The sequence below is a fragment of the Nesoenas mayeri genome, assembly GCF_963082525.1.
Source record: "Nesoenas mayeri genome assembly, chromosome: 12".
In the NCBI taxonomy this organism is placed as follows: domain Eukaryota; kingdom Metazoa; phylum Chordata; class Aves; order Columbiformes; family Columbidae; genus Nesoenas; species Nesoenas mayeri.
In genome coordinates this window covers 8709418-8732232 of record NC_137547.1, presented here as the reverse complement: position 1 = coordinate 8732232, position 22815 = coordinate 8709418, and the positions used below count along the sequence as shown (strand labels likewise).

The window sequence follows — 22815 nt, the reverse complement described above, 5'->3', positions numbered from 1 at the left end:
TCTGCTCCGCAGGAATGTGCCGGTGACAGTGACATCACCGCGGGGTTTGCGCAACAGGACCTGGCACAGGACACGGAGAGCGTGTCCCTAGGGGCATGAGGGGCTGGGCAGGGGACTCGGAGCACCCTGTGCCCACCAAGGCGGGGTCCCCGTCCCCCCCGCACCCCAGCACTCCATGAGCTCAACCGCTTCATCCCAGGATGCTCTAACCCACCACCAACATCCCAGCAACCAAACTGGCGCACACCCTGTTCCAGCCAAGCCCCCGCCACCCCCTTTTCCTAATTTTTGGGGATGTCGGGAGCTGCTCCCCGGGCTGGAAGGCTCGGTGTTGAGGAGGAAGTCGGGCCGGGGCGCGGGGAGGAGGCAGCAGCCGGAGTTTCCAGGTGTGTGTACATCACCTGCCCAGCGCTATATAAAGGCAGCGGCAGCGGCAGCGCAGGCACTCAACCCCGGGGCAGCATTTCGGAAGGGACCCCCCCCCCCTCCCCAAAGCTGTGCTCCCGCAACGCCCACCTGATGGTAATGGGGGTGCAGGGGGACATTGCTGGGGATGGGATGGGGAGAATGTGTAAGTATGTGTGTGTATTGGGGGTGGGGGGGGGGGTGAGATGTGTTCGTGGTTTGCGGTGCACACGTGTGTATAAGCACTTGCGGGGTGGAAATGGGGAGATTTATGGGTGCTGCTCTGTGTGTGGATGCAGAGGTACCAGTGACACACGTGTGTCTGTGCACATCGGGCTGATGGGCACGGAGACGTGTGTGTGCTGCCGGAGGTGCACGTGTGTGTATGGGGAGTATAGTGCTCTATACGCGTAAGGGCCGTCTGGTGTGCACACGTGTGCCTGGCTCGGTGTGTGCCACTGGGGGTGTGTCTGTGCACACAGAAGATTAGTTTGGGTGTATGCCGATAATTTAAGTATGTGATTGTATGTGTGTGTTTGCATATGTGTGTGATTGCATATATGCATGTCTGTATGTGCTGTTACCCCTGGGCATGTAGCTGCACATGTGCTTATACCCTCTGTGTGTGTGTGTGTGTATATATATATATATATATATATATATATATAAAAAACCACGTACGTGCATGGAAGGGCAGAGTGCGGCATGGCCATATATATGTGTGTGTGCTTGTACATATACATGTGTGCACACCAGTGCTAGAGCGTGTTAGTCACAAGTGCTGGTGTCTCCGTGCGTGGATGGGCATGTACCGGTGCCGTGGGTGTCTGTGCTGATAGTGTGCATGTTGGTGCACTCTATGCATGTGCATACAGGTATTGTCTGTTTATAAATATATATATTTATATATATAAATATATTTATATATATATAAAATATATATATTATATAATAATTATAATTATATATATTATATATATTATATATTGTATATAATATATATAATATATATATTATATATTATATCTATTATATCTATTATATATATTATATATATTATATATATTATATATATTATATATATTATATATATTATATATACACACACACACACATATACATACATATATACACACATATATATGCATGTGTATGTACGGTTCTTGTACGGTTCTTCTCTGTGTAGCTGTACATGCGTGTGCATGCACATGTGCACATACACATGCTACATCTTGGGGGGGGGGTGGGGTGGGATGTGTGTTTGGATAGACGTGCTGGTACTCTGTGTGTATATTTATGTATATCTACATATACACATACAAATACATAAAAACGTATATAAATGTGTATGTACATGGAAGAGCAGTGCATGTAGGTGTACATGTGTGCTTGTACTTATACACATGTGCAGAGTGGTACTAGAGTCTGTTAGTCACAAGTGCTGGTGTCTCCCTGGGTGGATGCTCATGTGCTGGTGCTGTGGGTGTCTGTGCTGATAGTGTGTGTGTCTGTGCACTCTGTGTGTGTATTCAGGTGTTTTCTGTTTTATATATATATAGATAGATATATATACACACATACATGTATGTGTATGTACAGGCAATCTCTGTGTCTGTATAGCTACATAGATATGTGCAGGCACATGTACAACTTTGGGAGGATGCGTGTGTATATAGATGTGTGCTGGTACTCTGTGTGTATTTTTGTGAGTTTACGTGTGCATGCCGGTGTGCCCCGTGCCCAGCCGCGGTGTCCCCTCTGACCCGCTCTCCCGCAGGGCTGGCTCTCTGCCCTGCTGCTCCTGGCTGCCCTGGCCCCGCGCCCCGGCCTGCGCGTCCCCCCACATCACCCCCACGTGCGCTGCTACAGCGCGGGGGAGCTGGGGGACGGTGAAGCCCCCGCGCAGCTCCTGGGCCGCAGCCTGCGCTGGGACCACTACGTGCCAGTGCAGCTGGTGCCGCAGCTGGAGCGGGTGCAGGAGGCCGAGGGCCACCTCCGCCGCCACCGCCGCCACCGCCAGCCTGCCTGCCCTGCGCTGCAGCTCCGCAGCGGCCTGCGCAGTGAGCCCAACGAGCGCTCCATCTCCCCGTGGCGCTACCGGTGAGTGCGTGTCTCCCAGGGCCCCCATCCTGCACCGGCTGCCACGCCGTGCCTCAGTTTCCCCAAGCATCGCTCAAACACCCTTTTGCTGGTTGCTGTGCCATGCCTCAGTTTCCCCAAGCATCCTTCAAACGCCCCTTCTCTGGTTGCTGTTCTGTGCCTCAGATTCCTCAAGCATCACTCAAACACCCTTTCCCTGGTTGCTGTTCTGTGCCTCAGTTTCCCCAAGCATTTCTCCAACACCCATTCCCGGCTGCCACACTGTGCCTCAGTTTCCCCAAGCATCCGTCCCACACCTCTTCCCAGGGGCATCCCTGTTACCTGGCACTGCTGATCCCAGCACAGGGGTGACTTGCGGGGCACAGGGTAAGGGGCTCACTGACCGTGTCCCCCCGCAATCCGCAGCATCGATGAGGACGAGAACCGCTACCCGCGCAAGCTGGCCTTCGCCGAGTGCCTGTGCAGCGGCTGTGTGGACGTCAAGACAGGGCGGGAGACGACGTCGCTCAACTCGGTGGCCATCCACCAGACCATGATGGTCCTGCGCCGCAAGCCCTGTCCCCGTCCCACGGGCCCTGGCCTCGTCACCTTCGAGGTGGACTACATCAGGGTGCCGGTGGGCTGCACCTGCGTCCTGCCCCGCACCGCCCGCTGAGCCCCCCGGCTCCCGTGGAGCCCCGTAGCGTGACTGTGTCACCGCGTCCGCCCCCACCCGTGCTTGTTTTAGAGCACCCACCCACAGCCGGGTGTCCCCTCAACCCATCACTTCCTTATTTATGAGTTATTTATCAGCCTTGCTGCTGGGGTTTGTTTTTTTTTTTTTAACCCGTATTTATTGCTGATCCCCCCTCTGACCCCCACAAAGGCTGCGACTCAGGGTCCGGCGTCACCCCACGGTGCCCAAGGCCCCCCAGCCAGACCCTGCGAGCACTGTAAGGGGGTTCGCTGGTTATTTATTTTCCCCTAAACCTATTTATTGTTTCCTCTATATGTGCTATTTAACGACGGCAGCAAATAAAGGACGACCTCCCCGGGCATGGTCCTTGCTCTGTTCCCAGACAGAGCCGGGGTGACAATGGGATGGGAACGTGTCCACGGGTGTCCCGTGGGGCGATGCTTGGCAAAGCACCAGTGCACCCAGTACAGCTGGCAGGCAATGGGGAGGGTGGTCCCAGCCCTGGAGGGGGGCAGCCCCAGCGCCCACAGTTCCCCACCACTCGCTCCTTTCCCACGGCTCTGCCCCCCAGCACCCACGGGCCCAGCGCCACCTGCCGGGGCCACCCCTCGTGTCCTGCCAGCATCCACGGGTGCCCTGGGGCGGCTGCACGGCCCATGAGACTGGGGTTCACATGGGGGAGCCCAGAGCAACGGTTGATGCCCAACCGGGTCAAGAATTTGTCACCACCATGCAGCATATGGATGTGACTGTCCCTTGTCCCCCACATGTCACACCCAGTCACCCTATAGCACCCACGAGTGGGAGTGGGTAGGGAATTTCTCCCACACACCTTCCCTGTTGGGGGGTCACTCCAGGTTTGGGGGCTCCTCTGGGGCACAACCGGGGCACAGGACCAGCCCTGGGGACAACACACCACTGCACCCGTTCCCCCAGCTTGACCCCACTGCCCCTATAGCCCTTGGGGATGTTTCCCTGTCCCCCCCGGGGCAGGAGGGACATGGCCCTGCAGCAGCCACACTCTGCTCCAGCCCAGCTCCAGCTGCACCACAGGGTTTGCCCGTAATCGCACTGTTTATCCTTAAAACCCCCACACGTGGCCTCAGCAGCTGCAGCCCCTCAGGGGAGCAGAAGAAGGGGAACTGGCAGTTTTCCCACCTTTTATTGCAAAAGCAACCACAGAAGTGACAAGAAACAGCGAGAGCCAGTGCAGGGAGCAAGGTGCCTGATCCGCCCCCCATCCCCGAGGGGCTGCGGGGCCTGGGCACCTCTTGGGAAGCTGGGAATTCCCTGGAGAACTGGGGTTCCCAAGGGATTTGGGGATCCCCCAGAGGACTTGGTGCTGCTGGGAGAGCTGGGGATCCCCCAGGGAGCTGAGCAGCCCCAGGAGCTGGGGATCCCTTGGGAGCTGGGAAGCTGAGCATCCTCAGGGATCTGGGGATCCCCCAGAGATGGGGGCATCCTTGGTGATCCAACAGAAGCTGGGGAGCTCCTTGGAACTGGGGATTCCTCAGGGATCCAAGCATCTCTGGGGATTTGGGGATCTCCAGGCTTTGGAGATCCCTCAAGGAGCTGGGAACCTCTCAGGGATCTGTGCATCCCCAGGCATCTGGGGATCTCCAGGAACTGGAGATCCAGCAAGGAGCTGAGCACCCCTGGGGATTTGGGGATCCCCAGGATCCAGGCACCCCAGTTTCCTCCCAGTGAACCAGGATGCAGCTGGGAAGCAGGAGCATGAGCGGCATGGCAGCAGCAGGAGGGGCCCCATGTTACTCAGCCTCAATGGGGATGGGGTTCACCTGCCCCCCCACCTCTGCCGGCTGCTTCTTGCGGGCATCAGCAGGGGGCCGGGGCGGGGGGTTGCTGGGGGGCTGCTTGATGGTGTCCCCAACATGTGGCCGTTCCTGGGTCTTCTGCTCGATGGGTCTCCACTCCTCCCCACGCACCGCTGCCTGCAAAGCCATGGGGGTGGGCATGGGGGGCCCTTTTCCCCAGCCCCCCCATAAGACACCCCCCCGTGAAGCCACTCTGCACTCACCAGCAGGTAGATGCCGCTGGCGATGCCCAAGCAGACGGTGCCCAGGATGGTGGAGAGGAGGAAACCGGCAGGGACGGCCAGGCTGTGTGAGAGATTGGGGGCTCAGGGGGGCCTCAGGGCGGGCTGTACCCCAGCCTTGACCCCACGCCCCACTTACGCAGCGTGCAGGATGGCGCGGATGTAGTAATTCCTTGTGAGGGGCCCAAACACCTTCACCACTGCCGTCAGGTACTTCTGGCCACTGCAGAGCAACACTGAGGGGGTCAGAGGGACCAGCCCCCACCCTGGGGGCACCCAGCCCCCAGAGCCCCTGCAGCACCGTGCTGTCCCCCGCAAGGGAATCCATCCAGCTCCGCTCCCAGCCCTGGTGCCATGTCCCCGTGGCTGGGGGGTATCAGGACCCCCAGTTCTGGGGGTGTGGGGGGGCACACACCACTTACCACCTCTCCATGGTCGAGCCCTTTTTCCGCTTGCTCCGGGGGTACTCGAGCAGGCAGACCAAAACACCTGCTGCGCTGAGCGGGGGTCAAGGAAAGGGGCGCTCGGGGGCAGGGTTAGTGCAAAATAAAGGGCTGTTTGGGGCAGGGAAAGAGTGATTTGGGCCAGAGTGGAGAGGAGGATGGTGCGTCCCCCCCATCCATGTCTCCCACTCCAATCAGGGCAGGTTTTTCCTGCAGCCCAGCCCCGGGCATCCTCCCCGTAAGGATACATGGCGTACGCCGCGAAGTACCAGCCCTTGAACTGCCCCGCCACGGCCACGATCCCGCCCGTCAGCATGACTGCGGGGACACAGCGGGGCTGGGAGGGGCCTGCCTGGGGACACGGCCCCCCAAACCCGGGATACAAACCCCCAACTTGGGATACAACCCCAATATGCGGGATGCTGGGGGGATGCTGTGTGCGTGACCCACAGGGAAGTGACCTGAGGGGCTCCAGGGTGCGGGCCTCGTGGGGGGAGGGTTTTGTCCCCGTGGCCACATGTCGCCTTCACCCACGAGCTTTGCGCCCTTCTGGCTGCCCTGAGTGGGCAGGAAAGCCGGGGAGAGGGAGAGGAGGGAGAGGAGGGAGGAGATGGAGGAGATGGAGCGGAGGGAGGGAGGGGAAGGAGGGGAAGGAGGTGGAGGGAGGGGAGGGAGGGAGGAGAAGCGGATGGAGGGGAGACTCTTGCCCTGCGCATCCCCAGCGGGACCGGGACTTCCCGATCGTCCCCGGCGCCTCCAGTTTGCGCCATCCCGGAAGCCCCCGTCGCCCCCCGGTTGCCGGGACCAGGTCCCCCCGGTGCTGCCGCCCTCCTGAGTGGGGCCGTACCCTTTTGTCCCCCCGGGGCTCAGCCCCCCAAGCCCCTCCCGGAGCCGGGTTGCCCATCCCGCTGGGCGCTCAACTTCCCCCCGGTGCGGGGACACCCACAGTCGGGGGGGCCCGGAGGGAGTCCTGCGGGGGGCGGGGGCGCTCGGGACCCCCGGCAGCAGCCAGGTCCTGCCCCTGCATCCCCCTGACCCGCACCCCCGGCACTCACTGAGCCCGGCCGCCAGCGCCTGCTCGTTCGCCCACATAGCCCATTCGATCTGCCCCATGGCTCGTCCCGGTCCCGTTCGGTTCCGTTCCGCTCGTCCGGACCCGGAAGGCGGATGCGCCGCTACGGTGTAACCCAGCCACTTTCGCCCGAGGCCACGCCCATTCCCCGCAGACCACGCCCTGAATCCTCAGGCCACGCCCATTTTCCGTAGATCGTGCCTTTCTTCCACGTGCCACGCCCCTCCTTTTTGCAGACCACGCCCCCTAGCCAACAGGCCACGCCCCCCCGCGGGGACCCGCCCCAGCTCCTCCCCAAAGAGACACCGCACCAGCCCCTGGGGATGTAGAGGGGAGCAGAGGCTGTGGGGGAACAGGACCAGCCCTGCAGGGGCCACGGGGGGACAGGAGCCACGTGGGGGAACAGGAGCAGTCCCACCAGGGACAGCTGAGGGGATAGGGGACACAAGCATCTCCAGAGGGGACAGGGGTGTCTGGAGTGATGTGGGACAGGATCGGTCCCAGCAGGTACATCTGGGGTGACAGGCGACAGGATCAGCCCCAGCAGGGCCATGCACAGCTGTGCCCTGCCCCCCACCTTGCAGCCAGCACTGCCCATTCGCTCCCCCCAACACCACCCACAGAGCCCAGACACCTCAAAACAGCACTGCAGCCAGAAAACCTCTATTTCCTTAAAAAAGAGTAAAAAGCAGCCCCGGAGGGGTCACAACCCACCCCAGGGCTGGGGACAACTTAGCACCGGGCCAGACTCAGCACCCCAAGCCCTCCAGGTGGCACCGGCAGAGCCCCCCAGTACATCACAGCTGTCCCTGGCGATGTCCATGGCGATGTCCCCAGAGCTCAGGCGCTGCAGCGGGGCAGCCCATCCGCTCCCAGGAGGTGCTGGCTGGGGTCATCCAGGAGCTGGGGACCGGGGCCGGGCTGGGGGACAGCAGAGAGGGTTAGGAGCACCAGGGACCCCCCACTGGGGGCTGTGGGACAGCTCTGGGCCCCCCAGACACCAAAAGGCCACCCCATGGGTCATGGTAGTGGGAATATGTCTAGGGACGGGGCCCTGCACACCCCTGGAGACAGTGATGGTGTCCCACAGACCCCACACCAGGGATGAGGGCCATGAACATCCCCGGGTCAGGGATAGGGTCCTACAAACCCCGCAGGGATGGTGACAGGGTCCTGTATACCCCTGGGGACTGGAACAGGGTCTCAGGTACCCACTCTGGGGATGGGGACAGGGATGGGGGTCCACGGACACCCCTGGGGATGGGGTCCCACACACCCCCTGGGGACACTGATGGGGCCTTCCTGCCACACGTCTCCCCATAGCTCCCCTACCTGGGTGTGCAGGATGTACCGAATGGCCCCTGGCACCGGCTCCATCACAACAGCCGCCAGCAGCTCCTCCGGCAGTGAGGCTGAGCCCACAGGCAGTCCCCGCAGGAACCTGCAGCATGGCCAAGCACTCAGTCCCCAGCCACCCCCAGCCACCCCATTCCTCCCGCAGTGAGAGATGCGATCGTCCTTACTGGTCCCCGTTGGTGGCGGGGGGGAAGCTGCGTTTCACCACCTCCACAAACTCAGCCACAGTGTCGGCCAGCGTGAAGATGACGGCATTGGGGCCAGCATCAAAGGTGTAGGCAACCTGTGGTGGAATGCGGGGGGGACACAGTGACCTGGTTGGGGACCACAGCAAAGCGGGAGCTGCGCGGGGCCGGCCGGTACCTTGGTGCGGCCATGGTGGGCATTGAAGCGGTGCACCAGGGCGATGATGCGCCGCGAGGTGTCATTGAGGTAGAAGATGGGAGGGAAGGTGTCAAGGCAGGTGGCGTGGAACTGGTTGCTGTCCCTCATGGTGAGTTGCCCGAAGCCCTCGAAGTCTCGCTCACGGATGTGCCGCATCATCAGCTCCAGGCGCTCCGGTACCACCACCTCTGCTCGATGCTGCCGCAGCCAGAGGGTCACGGTCACCTCCATTCAAGGACACTAACAGCACCGCGAGCCTTTGGGCTTTACTTGAGCGGCATTGCAGGCGCAGCCCCCCAGCATGAAGAGAAGTCCCCAACTAAGGGAAATGAGACCCCAAACCCTGCACCATACCTTCAGCAAGGGGCTGGTGTCCACGCTGGTCTGCATACCTGCCGTGCTGCCCACCGGCTTCTTCTCCCCGCTGACCTGGGGGGAGCACAGACAGTGGGACACAAACCCCCTGCACCGTCCCCTCAAAACCCACCCAGCCAGCAGGTACAGACATATCCTCCAGCCCCCTCACCACCATGACGAGGACCCTGAGCTCCGGCCAGTGCGTTTCAGGGGCCACTTGCAGGGCCAGGCTGTCCCTGCCGTCTGGCCGCTCGCCTCGCTGCCACTGCACGAAGCCCCCGAGCATGCTGCGGCAGGCGCTGCCCGAGCCGCGCCGTGCCACCTCCGACAGCTCGCCCTCCACGCCGTACAGCCGCGCCAGCGCCGACACTGCGGGGACAGCACGGGGTCAAGGGGGGACACCCCATCACCACCGCCCCTCCACGTCCCCGCTCACCCACCCAGGCAGGCGTAGCCGGCGGCAGAGGACGCCAAACCAGCAGCGGTGGGAAAGTTGTTCTCGGTGGCGATGTGGACTTTGTAGGAGAGGCTGAGCGGGCTCACGTCCTCGGCGCTGCTGCCTCGGCGCTTGCGGGCCAGGCGCTGCACTGTGGGGGAACAGGTGCGGGTTTGGTACGGGGGACAACCCTCCGGTCCTGGGGGGTGCCCATGGTGGGGGACACTCACCCTCCCGCAGGCAGGCCTGCAGCCGGGGGTGCCCCATGTCAGCCTCCTCCCCATTCAGCCACAGCCGGTCCTCCGTGAAGTCCCGGCTGGCGGCAGCTGTGGTGGTGGTCTTCAGCTGTGGGGAGAGTTGGGGTGAGCATGGAGGGCTGAGGGGGGGCAGGAGTGGGGCGGAGGGGCCTGACCCTGACCTTGACCCCACACCAACCTGGTCCTGGTGCAGCGTCACACTCAGGGAGGAGTTGATGGGCAGGATCAGGTCATTGTCACGCTTGCCCCCTGTGAGAGAGAGAACACGGCATGGCACGGCTTCGTATGGCACTGCTCGGCACAGCACGCCACAGCTTGTCAGAGGTGTTGGGTATCTGAAGCACTCATTTTGTTTATGAATAAGCTGAGCTACTGCAGCTATAATCAATATTTTCAGTATTTGTGCCCAGGGTGGTTGAGGAGGGTGTTGGTTCCCAAAGAACAAGTGACAGGACAAGAGTAAAAGGCCTCAAGTTGTGCCAGGGGAGGTTGATGTTGGATCTTGGGAACAATTTCTTCCCCAAAGGGCTGTGGGGCATCGGAACAGGCTGCCCAGGGCAGTGGTGGAGTCACCATCCCTGGAGGGGCTGGAGAGAGCGGAGATGAGGTTCTCAGGGACGTGGGTCAGTCCGGGGCTGGGTTATGGTTGGACTCGGTGATCTCAAAGGCCCTTTCCAACTAAAACGATTCTCTGATTCTGTGACATTTTGTTTTAGCACGGCACGGCACGGCACAGCTTGGCACGGCCCTCACGGCATCTCTGCCCGTTCCCACCCCGGGCAGGTCCAAGCCCCGTCCCCACACCCCGTTCCGGGGGTCTCCGCCCCGCCTGGCCCTGCGCCTGCGCCCGGGAGCGCCGCAGCACCGAGGGAGCGTCCCGGCCGCCAGGAGAACCGCCGCCACCTGCCCGCGGGCCGCCAGGACTCACAGTACTTGATGACGGCGATGTTGACCGGGGCCGTGCAGGTGACCATGGTGAGCGCCCGCTCCTCCGCCATCGCGCTGCTGCCGCCGCTCCCGGGGCTCCCGGCAAAGTGCGAGCAGCCTCAAGCCCCGCCCCCGCGCCATGCAAGTGGCCGTCACCTGTGGCAAGCCGCCGCCTCGCCATTGGTCGGCGCAGCAGCACCCGGCACACGGTGTCCAATGGCAGCGATCGGACCACAGAGTGGCCCCGCCCTGCCCCGCCCCTGCCGGCGCTGGGACGGGCTTGCGAGGCCGCCATCTTGGAGTCGGGCAGGAGTTGCGCATGCGCTGTTGTGCCGAGCCCGGAGTCCGGGCTCTCGCAGTACTTAGCAGTGCTCCCAGTGCTTCGGCAGTCCCCTGTTCCCAGCACCCCAGCTCTCCAGTGTCACCCCAGTGCTCCCTGTGCCCTCAGAAACCCCAGTTTTCCCAATGCACCAGTGCTTCCAGTTACCCCAGCACCACCCCAGTGCTCCAGTGGAGCTGTTTTGGTTTTTTTTCCCAGTAGCAAGGCTGCGTTTTGCGGTCGGAATGAGACGAGCGCAAGGACATGCCAATATCCTGGTTATTGCCAGGAAACCGTGGACAGTTTTTCCACTTTCCAGGTGTACGTGGAAGCTGGGAGGAAGCACAACAGGACAGCACCGATGTCCGCGGCCAGGCTGGACCGTTCACCTCATGCTCTGTCTGTAGCTGGAACTGGCTTTTTGTATTTACTCTTTTTCCAGCATCACCTGTTTGATGATGATGATGATAATAATAATAATAATAATAACAACAACAACCACTGCACAGTTATTTTCCCCAGGATCAGCCATACAGGAGTGGTGTTGGTGACTGCTGCTTGGGAGCAGGCTGGGCATCAGTTTCCAGGTTGGTGAGCGATTGCATCACATATCCCTCACTCTGTATATTCTTCTGTTATTATTGTTATAACTTCCTTGGCTGTTCTGTTAAACTGTTTTTATCCCACCCCATGGGTTTTACCTTATTTTTCCCTGAGTCTCCTCCCCATCCCACCAGGGTGGGGGGAAGGATTAAGTGAGTGGCTGCGTAGTCCTAGTTGTGGGCTGGGGTCAAACCAGAGGTGACAGGCAAGCACCAGGACAAGGGTGGACCCCTGGGCCCCTTTGAGGGGACACCAGTGGCTGCCCCAGGGAGGGGGCACAGATGCAGCCTGTGTCCCTGGGGAACCACAACGGCCTCGCAGGGGCTCGGAGCCAGGACACCCCAAGGGACACCCGTTGTGGTCCCCTGGCCAGCACCCGGGGCAGGGGGGAGGGCCGAGGTGATGAAATGGCATTGCCAAACCCCACGGCAGCACCATTAACAGGAGTTAATGAGTCTGGCACAAAGCTGTAAAGATGAGTCCTATGTTTGGAGAAGGAGCAGCCCATATAAGGCAGGATGGGGGGCAGAGACCACACAGGGAAGCTGCCCGTGGATGAAACTGCCTTTATTGAGAAAAATGGTTTGCTACAAATACCTCATTGATTTTATTCTTCTTCAAAAAACAGTACGTCTCATTAAAAGTTCTAGTTATGCAAAAAGTGGCGGGTAACACACTGACGAGCGCGGCTGGCAGCCCTCACATCCCGGGCCTTAAAGTGCTTTACAAAAGCAGCTCTCACTGCCCCTGCTTTGGCGTTGCAGGGCAAAAAGGAGGAGGAAGAGGAGGAAGAAGGAGACAGAGAGGTTAATAGTGCTGTCTCAGAGGCAGGGAGCTCCCTACAAGCCAGAGCTGCTCTGGGACTCAAGAGTCCCAGCTGAGCACAGGGCTGGGAAACCCTCCTGGGTCCCTTTTGGGAGATGCCAGCGCTCCCTGTCCCACCAGGGATGTCCCCCAGGCTGGGAAGGTGCCAGGATGACCGTGCGGCTAAGGGACGACCCCATTCTTCCTCGCCAGCCTGGCTGGAGGGAAGGGAGCAGAGCAGCTCCAGCCTTTCCCTGCCCTTTGCCTGCTCCTCGCAGAGCTGCCAGCGGCATGAGGGAGCCCACAGCCCCCAAAACACCCAGCACTATTGAGAGCAAAGTAAGAAACAAGACAGTATTGCTAGAACAGAGCTGGAGCGAGAGCCAAGGCTCGGATAAACCCCAAAAGGGCACTTCCCCGAGCAGGGACACGCGGAGGGATGGGCTGTCCCACACCCCTTCTCTGCAAAGCCCTGCGGGGGATCAGAGGGGACAGTCACCAGGACACTATGGAGCATCCCTTGGATCAACATCTGCCCAGGTGTGCCCTACTCCCAGCGAGAGACCTGGGAAAGGGGGATGCAGACCCCTATTTCAGGGGGACAAGATGCTCAGCGTCAGGGATGAGATCATGCTTGGGGAGACGTTCCCCCTGCGCGCCCATCACCAGACATGACCTGGCTGCTCCGCGCACAGCTCCAGCGTGGCACAACCGACCTGCCTGCTCGCTTGCAGACAGAAAACCAGCACTTTGGATTACGTCCTGCCTGCGGCCGTGTCCAGGGAGCCCTGCCCGCGAAGGTTAAGCCATCAAAAGCTCAACCATGCCCTGCTCGGCACCCGACGAGACGCTGCTCTGACCTGGCCTCTCCTGCATCAGCACCCGCCTGCAGAGAAACACGACGAGCAGGGGAGGGAACAGCCCAGAAAAAACTGAAGGGGACGCTCGCGTGCTTCTCCTGTCCCCCACAGAGTCCCGTGGGGGTCCGGCTCCTGCCTCCCACCCGATTTCAAATCCACAGCATGTTTGTTTGTTTTTTTAAAAATATACTTTCTTAATAATGTTCCATAAAAATACTCTTGTCCCCGGTGACATATATTGCAGCGTGAAGAGTAACAGCTTCTGTTGCTGCTCTATAAAACGTGGAAAAGGCGTCATGCCAATTAATGTAGAAAAATGCAAGAACTCAGTATCACAAGAGCCAGTACAAAACGAGGAATGTGAGGGGTTCACCGGACGCCATCCCTGCGGACTCCTCCGAACCTTCTGCCATCACGAGGAACGCAAGGGCAATGTTTCACCCCAGGATTCAGTGTGACAAAAGAGGCAGCCCCAGGATTCAGTGTGGCAAAAGAGGCAGCTCCTGCCTGCAGCAAGGCATGGGACAGACCGACGTCTCTGAAAAAAGCCTTGAAGAGTTTAAAAAAAGTTGCTCCGTGTTGTTTTCTTCCTTTTCAAAAAGGAGGCAGACGACTGCATTTTCAAACTAGGGCATTTCTGCACAAAATGCATCATAGTTTTACGTACCTATTATTTAACCGCAACAGAGAGCGTGAAGACAAAATGGTGCCAAAAAGCATCTAATAATAAATAGATCTGGATACAGGTATATACTCCGTATACGGATATGAAACATCTAACCGAGGAATGATCCTTCCGGCGCTGACTCCCCTCTCCTCCCAGCAGCAGACGTCTCTGCTCGCTCACCGGTCCAGCACGACGCTCAAGTCTCCACCTTCTTCAACAAGGTGGGATTTGCCCCGAGAGGAGAGGGATGGGAGGTGGCAGCAGGTGTCCGGGGGGGTGACAAGCTCCGTGTCTCCCCAGCGGGAAGGTCAAGTGTGCAAAAGGAGACGGTGCGGCGAGGGGGGTCCAAATGGATGCTCCGCGGTCACCCTCAGTTCTCAGAGAGTGAGAGCGCCAGGGCAGCCTGCAACGCCGCCTCCTCGTCAATGTTATAGTCCTAGAAACAGAGAAGGATGGTCAGGACAGTCGGGCCACACAGCCCCCATTGAACATTCTGCTCATGGAGCCAGCAAGGCTGCAAGTGTCCAGCTCCTCTGGCAAACAGGTCCCCGGAACGCACATTTTGGGGTGTTCTTTGTGCCCACAGTCCCTCTCCTGCCAACAACAGCTCTGCTCTTAGACTGGTCGGGCCCGGCACAACGTTCCCACAGAGAAGCTGCAGCCAAAGGGCAACAACAGAGGCTTCTCCACCGCTCCGCTTTGGGTTTACGCGACACAGCAACCGCTCCCTCAACTGGAAATATCTGTCCATAAAATAGCTGTGGGTCCCTTGCCCCGACACCAAATGGCCCTGCAATAAGAGCAGGGTGTGGACAAAGCCTCCCCAGGTCCCTGGGGCCAGGGCTGGGCAATCAACCCCTCACCCCCACACAGGAGGGGTCAGCAGCTCCCCAAGCGGGGTCATGGATACCCCCCACGCAGCAGCCAGATCCCCAAAGCCCAGCTGCTCCCCTCCTACAACGTGTGAAGCCTCAAAGAAAAAAGCTTTTTTGTTAAAATTCCTCAGGGGAAGACTTTAATGGAGCACGCAGAGGAAAGAAGCCATCTTCACATAAAGCACTAACATTTTCCTTTTCTTTTTTTCCTGGTGTGTCCAATGACAACCAGCTTGAACACTGCCTGGGCCCAGCCCCACACCCACAGGGGGTCTCCTAAGTGGGGCTACACATGTGCCATGTGCCTCCCTTGTCAAAGTGCTGAATAATTTTGGCTAAACATATTTCTAGTTGATTTTCTTTGTTAAACAATTCTGGCTAGAATAAAGTCTGCTTGGAGCTTATTGCCTGAAAAAAATCGACTTTTGGGGTGTCTCCCAAAAGCCCAAAGGAGGATCCATCCCATTCCCCTCATGAGGGGCTAAAAGCAGGATGGGAAGAGCCGGTTTCATCTCCTGGCTACTGGGTCTGGGATGTGGGGAAGATGATTCTGTTTCAGCTCGGGGCCGTACTCACCACAAACGTGTCATAGGAGAACTTGTGCCGGTGGAGAAGGTGCTGGAGAAAGTTGGCGCTTTTGTAGCTGGGGTCCCCCCAGGGCATGGCTGAGCAGACCGGGCACACCTGCGGAGGGCAGGGACGAAGGGGAGTCTTGACTCGAAGGGGAATCGTGACTCAAAGGGGAATTGTGACTTGTGGGCACAGACCTTTGTGCCACCACATCCCCTGGCGGGGCTGGTGCAGCCACAACATGAGGGAGAGGTGAGTGGGGGTCCCCTTTCTCTCACAGACAGGGATGTGCTAAAAACGGGGGTCCTCACCCCCTTCCAGGAAGAGCCCTTGGTGCACAGAGCCTCTGGCACGTGGCACAGCTGCTTTAACCTGGTGATAACTTACATGTGCCCAAGCACCTCTGAGATCACAGAATCACAGATGGTTTGGGTTGAAGGGACGTTCCCAGCTCCCCCAGTGCCCCCCCTGCCATGAGCAGGGACATCTTCACCAGCTCAGGTTGCTCAGAGCCCCGTCCAGCCTGGCCTGGGATGTCTCCAGGGATGGTTCATCCACCACCTCTCTGGGAACCTGGGCCAGGCTCTCACCACCCTCAGGGGCAACAATTTCTTCCTCATGCCTGAGATGGTGCCAGAGTTGGAAATTCACCATCTCTGTCAACCCAGCAGGGATGGGGAGAGGAAATTCCACACCAGGCAAGTCGCAGGCACAGGGGGACAGAGGCAGGTCATTTCAGAGACCATCTGGTCAACAAGATTTAAATCAAACAAACATCTGGAAACAGCTGTACTTTATGTGCAGCAGATGGTCTGTGTCCTGGTGGCTTCGGATGCATTAGCTCTGGTGTATCTGGATTTCCAGGAGTTACCCCGCACAAAACCAGCCCGTCCCAGCGTCCTGGCATTGCTCACCACTTTGTTGGGGTCATTGCGGTGGTTCTCCATGCAGTGCTTCACCAGCTCCTGCTGGTCCAGGTTCCGGGCGCCGCAGTATGGGCACACGAATGTCGAGCGATTGGGAATGTTGCTAAAGAGAACAAGGATGAGCTCAGATCCCCTGGGAAGTGATGGGGGAACTGATATTTCCCCCTGTGATTACCCAGGGGAAAACAGAACACATGCTTGGATTTTAAGGCTTGTAAGTGCCAGTGCAGTCAGCAAGAAGGGACACGTTTCCCTGCCCAACATGCAGTAGTACCTGGGGATTGGTTGGGATGTGGGGACAACAGGAACAAACTTGGGGCAGTTGGCCATCTGCTCCTGCACCTTTGCGCAGGATGAGACATGAGAGCGCATCTTGGCGAGGGTCACCTGGAGAATGAGGAGAGAAGAAACATTCCTGGAGGCCGTGACACCTTTCCCTACAGCTCGGGAGAGCAGCTTTGGTCAACCGAGGTCAGAGCGAACACTAGTTTGTGCAGGACAGACCCGTGTCAGCATGGAAACACTGCACCAGCCCATCCTTCCTTGCAGGACAGAGATTTGGGGCTGCACGCTCGCTGTACGTGTCCCCAGAGGTCACACACAAGCCACACTGCAGCACCAACACTGTTTTTCTTTGCAAAAGAGGAACTGTTGGCCAATGGGAACCCCAAACTGTCCCTACGCTATATGGGATCCTTCCTGGCCACAACCAGGGAGTTACAAGAAGATTCCCAAAGTTAACAGGAGCCAGAAAATGCATCAGTGGAGACACACCATGAATTTACAGCTGGTCCCTGAAGCGTCCCAGACCCAGGGCCTGGCCACATTGCCAGTTCAGGTCCCCTGTGGCTGTTGGGATCACAGCACCTTAAGCAAGATCTAAATCCTCCCCCCGGTTAGGAGCAGCACCAGACATGGTTTGTCTCAGCCTCTCCCGTGTGGCAGGAACACCTCAGCCTGCTTTTGAAGGTCCTCACTGTCAAACTATAGCTCCAGTCTGCTGCCAAAGGCATGCAGGGGACACCACGCCTCACAGGTGCAGTTGGGGACCCATCAAACAGGGGATCCCACAAATCGAACCACTGACAGAAAGTGACTGCGGCTGCGAGACTGGCACCCAAACGATGCCGTGCCCGCATGGGATGGGGACAGCCAGCGCACCCCTGCCAGCTTTACCTTCTTGCTGCAGCCTCTGCAGGGAGCTTTGTAGGACGCGAGCTGCTTCTCCACGCTGGATGCCTTCTCCACCTTCTTGGGGTCGAAAGGCATGCGGCAGAGCGGGCAGAGCGGTGATGGCACTTGCAGGCAGGGCTGCAGGCACTCCCCGCAAAACCTGGGGACACAGAGAGCAGCGTCAAGTGGCCCAGCAGCCCCACTGGGAGAACTGGACAGAACTGGGAGCATGGGAGAGGCTGCAGGGAGGGCAGGCACAGCCCACAACCCAAAGGATCTCCCTGGACAGGCTGCTGCTCTGAGACCCGTGGCTGGGAGCAGATGTGAGCCGAGCCAAATAAAAAACGGTGCTGAGCACCCAGGCCACATGGGGATAAAGCCGGTGAGCACATTAGAGCCCAGCTCAGCACCTGTCAGGTTCTCATGCCCACGGGACCGCGGATGAGAAGTCAAAGCAGCAGAGGGGAAGTGCAAGATGGTTCCCCCAGGGAAGGCGGTAAAGCAGTTTGGCCCCCACAAAGTCGATTGTCACCATGTCCCTGTCCCCTTCTCCTGCCCACCCAGAACAGGGGAAAGAAACGCTGCTCAACCTCTGCTGTTGCATGGAGGGGTGCCCCTTGCCCAGCTCCCTGGCATCACCCCCATGAGGTGTCCCCAGCCCCAGATGAGCTGGGGGGGTGCAGGGGGAAGAGCAAGACCAGGCTGGGGCACCAAGCAAAGCCACAGCCTCAACAGAGACCAAAGCGTCCCAAAAACTGACCATGAATGCGGGACAAGGTGTCACCGCAACACTGGCAGGAGCAGGGGACCAGTTCCCTGTAGCCTTTCCCCGCGTACCGGGGGTCACAGCACCCATGGGGGGAGCAGCCCCAGGACCACGCTGGGGAACGGGAGCTGGTGCCAGGTTCTCAGTACTGGCCTAAAAGGGAGAGGGAAAAATACAGGGTCCTGGTACCAGACTGGCAGGGTGGGAGTAAAGTCCCAGTACCAGGCTGGGGGTCCTGGTACTGGGCTGACAGGGTGGAATCAGGATCCTGGTACTGGGCTGGGGGTCCCGGTACCAGGCTGACAGGGTCGGACAGGTGTCCCAGTACCAGGCTAGGAGTGCCACTACCTTACTGAGGGTCTCGGTACTGGGCTGACAGGGTGGGACAGGTGTCCCGGTACCAGGTTTGGGGGTCCCGGTACTGGGCTGGGGGTCCCAGTATCAGGCTGGGAGTCCAGGTACCGGGCCAGGGTGGGATAGGGGTCCCGGTACCCGTCTGGGGGATCCTAGTACTGGGCTGGGGGTCGCCGTACCGGGCTGGCAGGGTGGGCTGGGGGTCCCGGTGACGGCTGAGGTGACCGGGCAGCGGGCCCGGAGGGGCCCCGGTGCAAGAGAGGGGCCGCTGCCCAGTGCCCGCGGCGGGTCCGTCCCCGGGGGTCGGGCCAGGCCGGGGGTCCCCGCCGCCCCCGTTCCCCGGCTCACGTGTGTCCGCAGCCGGCGATGCCGACGGCGCGGTGGAAAACCTCCAGGCAGATGGGGCAGCTGAACTGCGCCTCCAGCGCCTCGGCGGCGGGGCCGGCGGGAGGCGGCGGCCGCGGGGACCCGCCCGGGGCCTGGGGCCGCTGCGCCGCCGCCACCAGCAGGTTCCGGAACATGGCGGCGGCGGCCGCGGGAGGGGCGGGAGTGACGTAGCGACGCGCGCCGCCGCGTCACCACCGGGAGCGGCGCGGGGCCGAGCGCGGCCGCCATGTGTGAGGCGGCGGGGGATGGCGGGTGCGGGGCGGGACCGGGCCCGGCACGGCGCCGCGGCCAGGGACACAGGTAGGACACCGAGCCGGAAGCCGGGGGGGGCCCCAGGGCCGCTCCCGGTGCTGCCCGCGGTACCCTCCCAACCCCCCCGTGCTGCCCTCGGTAACCCCTCCCTGCTACCGCAGCGGTAGCCCCCCGGTACTAGCTCCGCTATCCCCCCGGTACTAGCTCCGCTATCCCCCCGGTACCCGCGGAAGCCCCGTTAACTGCCGTGTGGTGCAGTCCCCGTTATCCCTCTGGTACCCCTGGTGCTGTCTCTAGCGTTGCCACCACTACCACCCCGCGTTGCTACCTGCGATACCACCCCGGTGCTACCCCCGGTGTCTCCCGGCGCTACCTGCGGTACCCCCTGCGCTGTCCCCGGTTCCCCCCAGTGCACTCCTGGTGCTGCCCCGGGGACCTGGATCTCGGCCCCCCGCGCCGGGTATCGCCCCCGGCGTGTCCCCAGTGACCCCCGTGTCCCCGCAGCCACCCACGACCCTGCATGAAGTGCGGGGGCTCTGCCGCCCTCATCATCCGCATCGGGGACCCCTTCTGCCGGTAAGGGACCGGGATGGGGGCTGCGCAGTGTGGGGACACGGAGTGTGGGGACATCGGGGTGCGGGGACACAGTGTGCAGAGGCATTGGGGTGTGGGGACACAGGGCTTGAGGACATGGGGTCTTTGGGACATTGGTGCTTGGTGACATTGGGTCTCTGGGACATCAAGGCTTGGGGACATCAGAGCTTGGGGATGTTGGGGCTTGGGGACAGCAGGGTACAGGAATATTGTGGCTTGGGAACATTGGTTCTCAGGGACATCGGGTCTTGGGGACATCAAGGCTTGGAGCTGTGGGGCTCGGGGGTGTTGGGCTTGGGGACATGGTTGCTGGGGGCCGTGCGACTTGCCGTGCTCACAGCCGTGTCCCCACAGCGGCTGCTTCCGTGATTACTTTGTGCACAAGTTCCGTGCAATGCTGGGCAAGAACCGTGTCATCTTCCCGGGAGAGAAGGTATGGAGGGGGACATGGACATGGGGGTGACCTGTGAGGCACCGCTGGGGCCAGTGACCGTCCCTCCTGTCCCTGCAGGTGCTGCTGGCGCTGTCAGGGGGCCCGGCCTCCAGTGCCATGCTCCGGCAGGTGCAGGAGGTGAGTGCGGGGGCAGTGGGAGGGTTTGAGGGGGTTATGGCTCACTCAGCCCCTCACCCTGCGCCTCTGCTAGGGGCTGAGCCGGGAGACGGCCAAGAAGCTCCGCTTTGTCCCCAGCCTCATCTATGTTGACGGTAAGAATTAGCCCTGCTCCCCGCTCCCAGGGCAGGGTCCCTCTGTGCCATGCCAGGGCTGGGAGCTGTCACCAAGCCCAGCATGGCTGTGGCACCCTGGGGTGTCCCCTCTGGCCGTGGGGACGGGCTGGGTGTCCCATCCTGACCGCGATGTCCCTGGTGGTGCCGCGCAGAGGGAGCGGTGCGGGGACAGAGCCTGGCGCAGCGGGAGCAGACCCTGGCCCGCATGGAGGCCCTGCTGCAAGCAACTGGCTTCCCCTTCCACCTGGCCCACCTGGAGCAGGTACAGAGGTGTTGGGAGGGACACACCAGGGCGGGGGGACACATCTGGCTGTCCCAAACCCCTCCTCGATGTCTACCTCTGCCCCACAGGCGCTGGAGCTGCCCGCATCCATCTTGCGGCCCGGGCCGGGGAGTTCTGGGAAGCCCGGCCAGTCCTACAAGGAGGCCGTGGAGGGTTTCATCCAGCAGCAGCGGCAGGAGGGGGACAGGGAGGGTGGCACTTCTCCGCCTGGTCCCAGCACCCAGGTGGGGGACCCAGCTGCCCCCCACCTGCCCGCCCCTGCCCGCACCCAGGAGCTGTTGCGGCTCTTTGAGGCCGTGGAGACGGCGACGGCAAGAGAGGAGCTGCTGCAGATGCTGCGGTGAGGGGACAATCCTGCCCGGCGCTGACACCGGCATGGCGCAGTGACACTGAGCCGATGTCACCTTGTCCCCCAGGACCCACCTCATCCTGCAGACAGCTCGGACCAAGGGCTACACCAAGGTGATGACAGCCGAGAGCTGCACCCGTGTGGCCATCAAGCTCCTCACCAACCTGACGCTGGGTCGTGGTGCCTTCCTCGCCGTTGACACAGTAAGCAGCCCTCCGGCACCCTGTCCTCAAGCTGGTGGTGGCCTGTCCTTACCCAGAGGGTGACATAATGCCATGGGGAGGTCCCTCAGCAGCCACGTACCCACAGGGCTTCACAGATGACCGCCACGGCGACGTGCTGGTGGTACGGCCCATGCGGGACTACACGGCCAAAGAGATCGCTTTCTACAACCATTTCTTCCATGTCCCCACCATCATCGCGCCACCTCTCCGCACCAAGGTAGGGACATCCCCTGTCCCTTGTGGAGAGATCCTGAGCTCTGTGTCCCCACGACGGGGACAGGACCCCCTCATTCTGCCCCTGCTCGCTCCCCCAGCGCCGGGAGAAGCCCAGCATCCACCGCCTGATAGAGCGGTTCCTCCTGGGGCTGCAGGAGGATTATCCCGCCACCATCAGCACTGTCTACCGGTATGGCGCCCCCTGCACAGGGACACCCTAGGGTGGTGATTGGGGGGGTTGGAGGACAAGTAGGGTGCACCTGCTCACTGCCACAAATTGGCTGCAGGACGGGTGAGAAGCTGAGCCCGGCCCCAGCAAAGGCAAGCAGCGAGTCAGAGCGCTGCCTGCTCTGCCTGTGCGCCCTGGACATCGACGGGGGTGAGTGGGGCAGGTGGGGGTTGTGGGGGTTACAAGGGGCAGACACGCATCCCCAGTGACACCCCTGTCCTCCCACTCTTGCAGAGGAGGAGCTGGCGCTGGAGCCCACACTGATCATGGAGGAGCCGGAGGAGAATGGGTACTGCCAGGACCCCCCAGCAGCACCATGAGTATGGGGGTGCGACACTGTGGTGGCACCAGGGTCACCGCACTGTCTCCACTGAGTGTCTCTGTCCCTGCAGGGCTGAGAGCAAAGCCGCTTTCATCCCGCTGCTATGCTACGGCTGCCGCCTCACCTTCAAGGAACTGGTGAGGCTTTCGGTGTGCGGTGGGGCAGCTCTCCTTGGGGACAGGGGTCCCCAGCTGTGTCACCTCTCTCTCACAGGGTCCCCTCGCCACGCTGCCACCCTATGTGCGTGCTGAGGCCCAGCGCAGGATTCACAGGTACGGGGGAAAAGGGTCCATTCCTTGCCACAAAGCCCCTGATGCCATGTCTCTCTGTCCACACCATGTCCTGTGTCCCACACTGTGTCCCTTGCAGCGCACAAATGGAACAGCAGAGCCTGGAGGTCCCACAGGAGGATGAGGAGCCCAGCAAGAGCTGAAGAGGCTTGAGGATAGATCCCCATCCATCTGGGGCATTGGTGGGGCAGGGTGTCACCCCTCCCAAAGGATGGTGGGTGACTAGAGCCCCTGGGGTCCCCTGGCACCCAGGTAGCTGTGTTTACACCCTATTTTGGTTACAGGAGAGGCCCCAGCCCCCATCTTGCAGGGGAGGGTGCTGGTACCCCCAGCGCAGCAGGTCCCCAGTCCCATCCCATCCCACCCCCCTGCCCCAGCCACACATCAGCTGGGGAAGCCTCAGCTTTGTTTTATTAGATATCTGTATAAATAAACCATTTGAATTAATAATAAAAAAAAACAAAACCAAAGTCACAACAAGTGTCTAGAGTCCAGCTAGGGCTGCCAGCTCCCCTCCTTGACTGCGGGGGGTGCTATGGCCCAGGGCCCCCCCATCC

The 22815-nt window shown here is 60.6% G+C and overlaps 4 protein-coding genes across 7 annotated transcripts; 1 reads left to right on the top strand and 3 right to left on the bottom strand.

Moving 5' to 3' along the window:
- Positions 1-40: 40 nt before the first annotated feature.
- On the bottom strand, positions 41-6847 carry CYBA (cytochrome b-245 alpha chain). The gene is made up of 8 exons (XM_080351677.1): positions 6736-6847; positions 5929-5998; positions 5660-5734; positions 5377-5460; positions 5220-5301; positions 4993-5133; positions 2827-3093; positions 41-60 (listed from the first exon to the last, which is right to left on the bottom strand). Exons 1-7 carry the CDS (start codon positions 6791-6793, stop codon positions 2932-2934), a joined length of 672 nt encoding a protein of 223 aa, XP_080207803.1. The 5' UTR covers positions 6794-6847; the 3' UTR covers positions 41-60; positions 2827-2931.
- A 259-nt stretch (positions 6848-7106) lies between these two features.
- Positions 7107-10600, bottom strand: MVD (mevalonate diphosphate decarboxylase). The gene is made up of 10 exons (XM_080352251.1): positions 10471-10600; positions 9721-9791; positions 9516-9630; positions 9290-9436; positions 9019-9218; positions 8847-8921; positions 8472-8690; positions 8276-8391; positions 8085-8193; positions 7107-7673 (listed from the first exon to the last, which is right to left on the bottom strand). Exons 1-10 carry the CDS (start codon positions 10538-10540, stop codon positions 7593-7595), a joined length of 1203 nt encoding a protein of 400 aa, XP_080208377.1. The 5' UTR covers positions 10541-10600; the 3' UTR covers positions 7107-7592.
- Positions 10601-11942: 1342 nt separating this feature from the next.
- Positions 11943-18909, bottom strand: RNF166 (ring finger protein 166). Of its 3 annotated transcripts, none has more exons than XM_080351802.1 (6): positions 18735-18909; positions 17270-17426; positions 16368-16480; positions 16082-16196; positions 15174-15281; positions 11943-14158 (listed from the first exon to the last, which is right to left on the bottom strand). In XM_080351802.1, exons 1-6 carry the CDS (start codon positions 18905-18907, stop codon positions 14093-14095), a joined length of 732 nt encoding a protein of 243 aa, XP_080207928.1. In that variant the 5' UTR covers positions 18908-18909; the 3' UTR covers positions 11943-14092. The 3 variants fall into 3 exon arrangements, with proteins under 3 accessions (XP_080207928.1, XP_080207929.1, XP_080207930.1); XM_080351803.1 differs by having other exon boundaries at positions 16085-16196; XM_080351804.1 differs by having other exon boundaries at positions 18566-18878.
- A 69-nt stretch (positions 18910-18978) lies between these two features.
- Positions 18979-22669, top strand: CTU2 (cytosolic thiouridylase subunit 2). Of its 2 annotated transcripts, XM_080352195.1 has the most exons (16): positions 18979-19073; positions 19530-19601; positions 19974-20052; positions 20131-20190; positions 20264-20324; positions 20498-20607; positions 20697-20968; positions 21045-21180; positions 21287-21418; positions 21516-21607; positions 21705-21796; positions 21881-21935; positions 22039-22105; positions 22182-22240; positions 22338-22440; positions 22543-22669. In XM_080352195.1, the coding sequence occupies exons 1-15, from the start codon at positions 19000-19002 to the stop codon at positions 22399-22401; spliced, it is 1425 nt and encodes a 474-aa protein (XP_080208321.1). In that variant the 5' UTR covers positions 18979-18999; the 3' UTR covers positions 22402-22440; positions 22543-22669. The 2 variants fall into 2 exon arrangements, with proteins under 2 accessions (XP_080208321.1, XP_080208320.1); XM_080352194.1 differs by lacking the exon at positions 22543-22669 and having other exon boundaries at positions 22338-22463.
- The last annotated feature ends 146 nt before the right edge of the window (positions 22670-22815 follow it).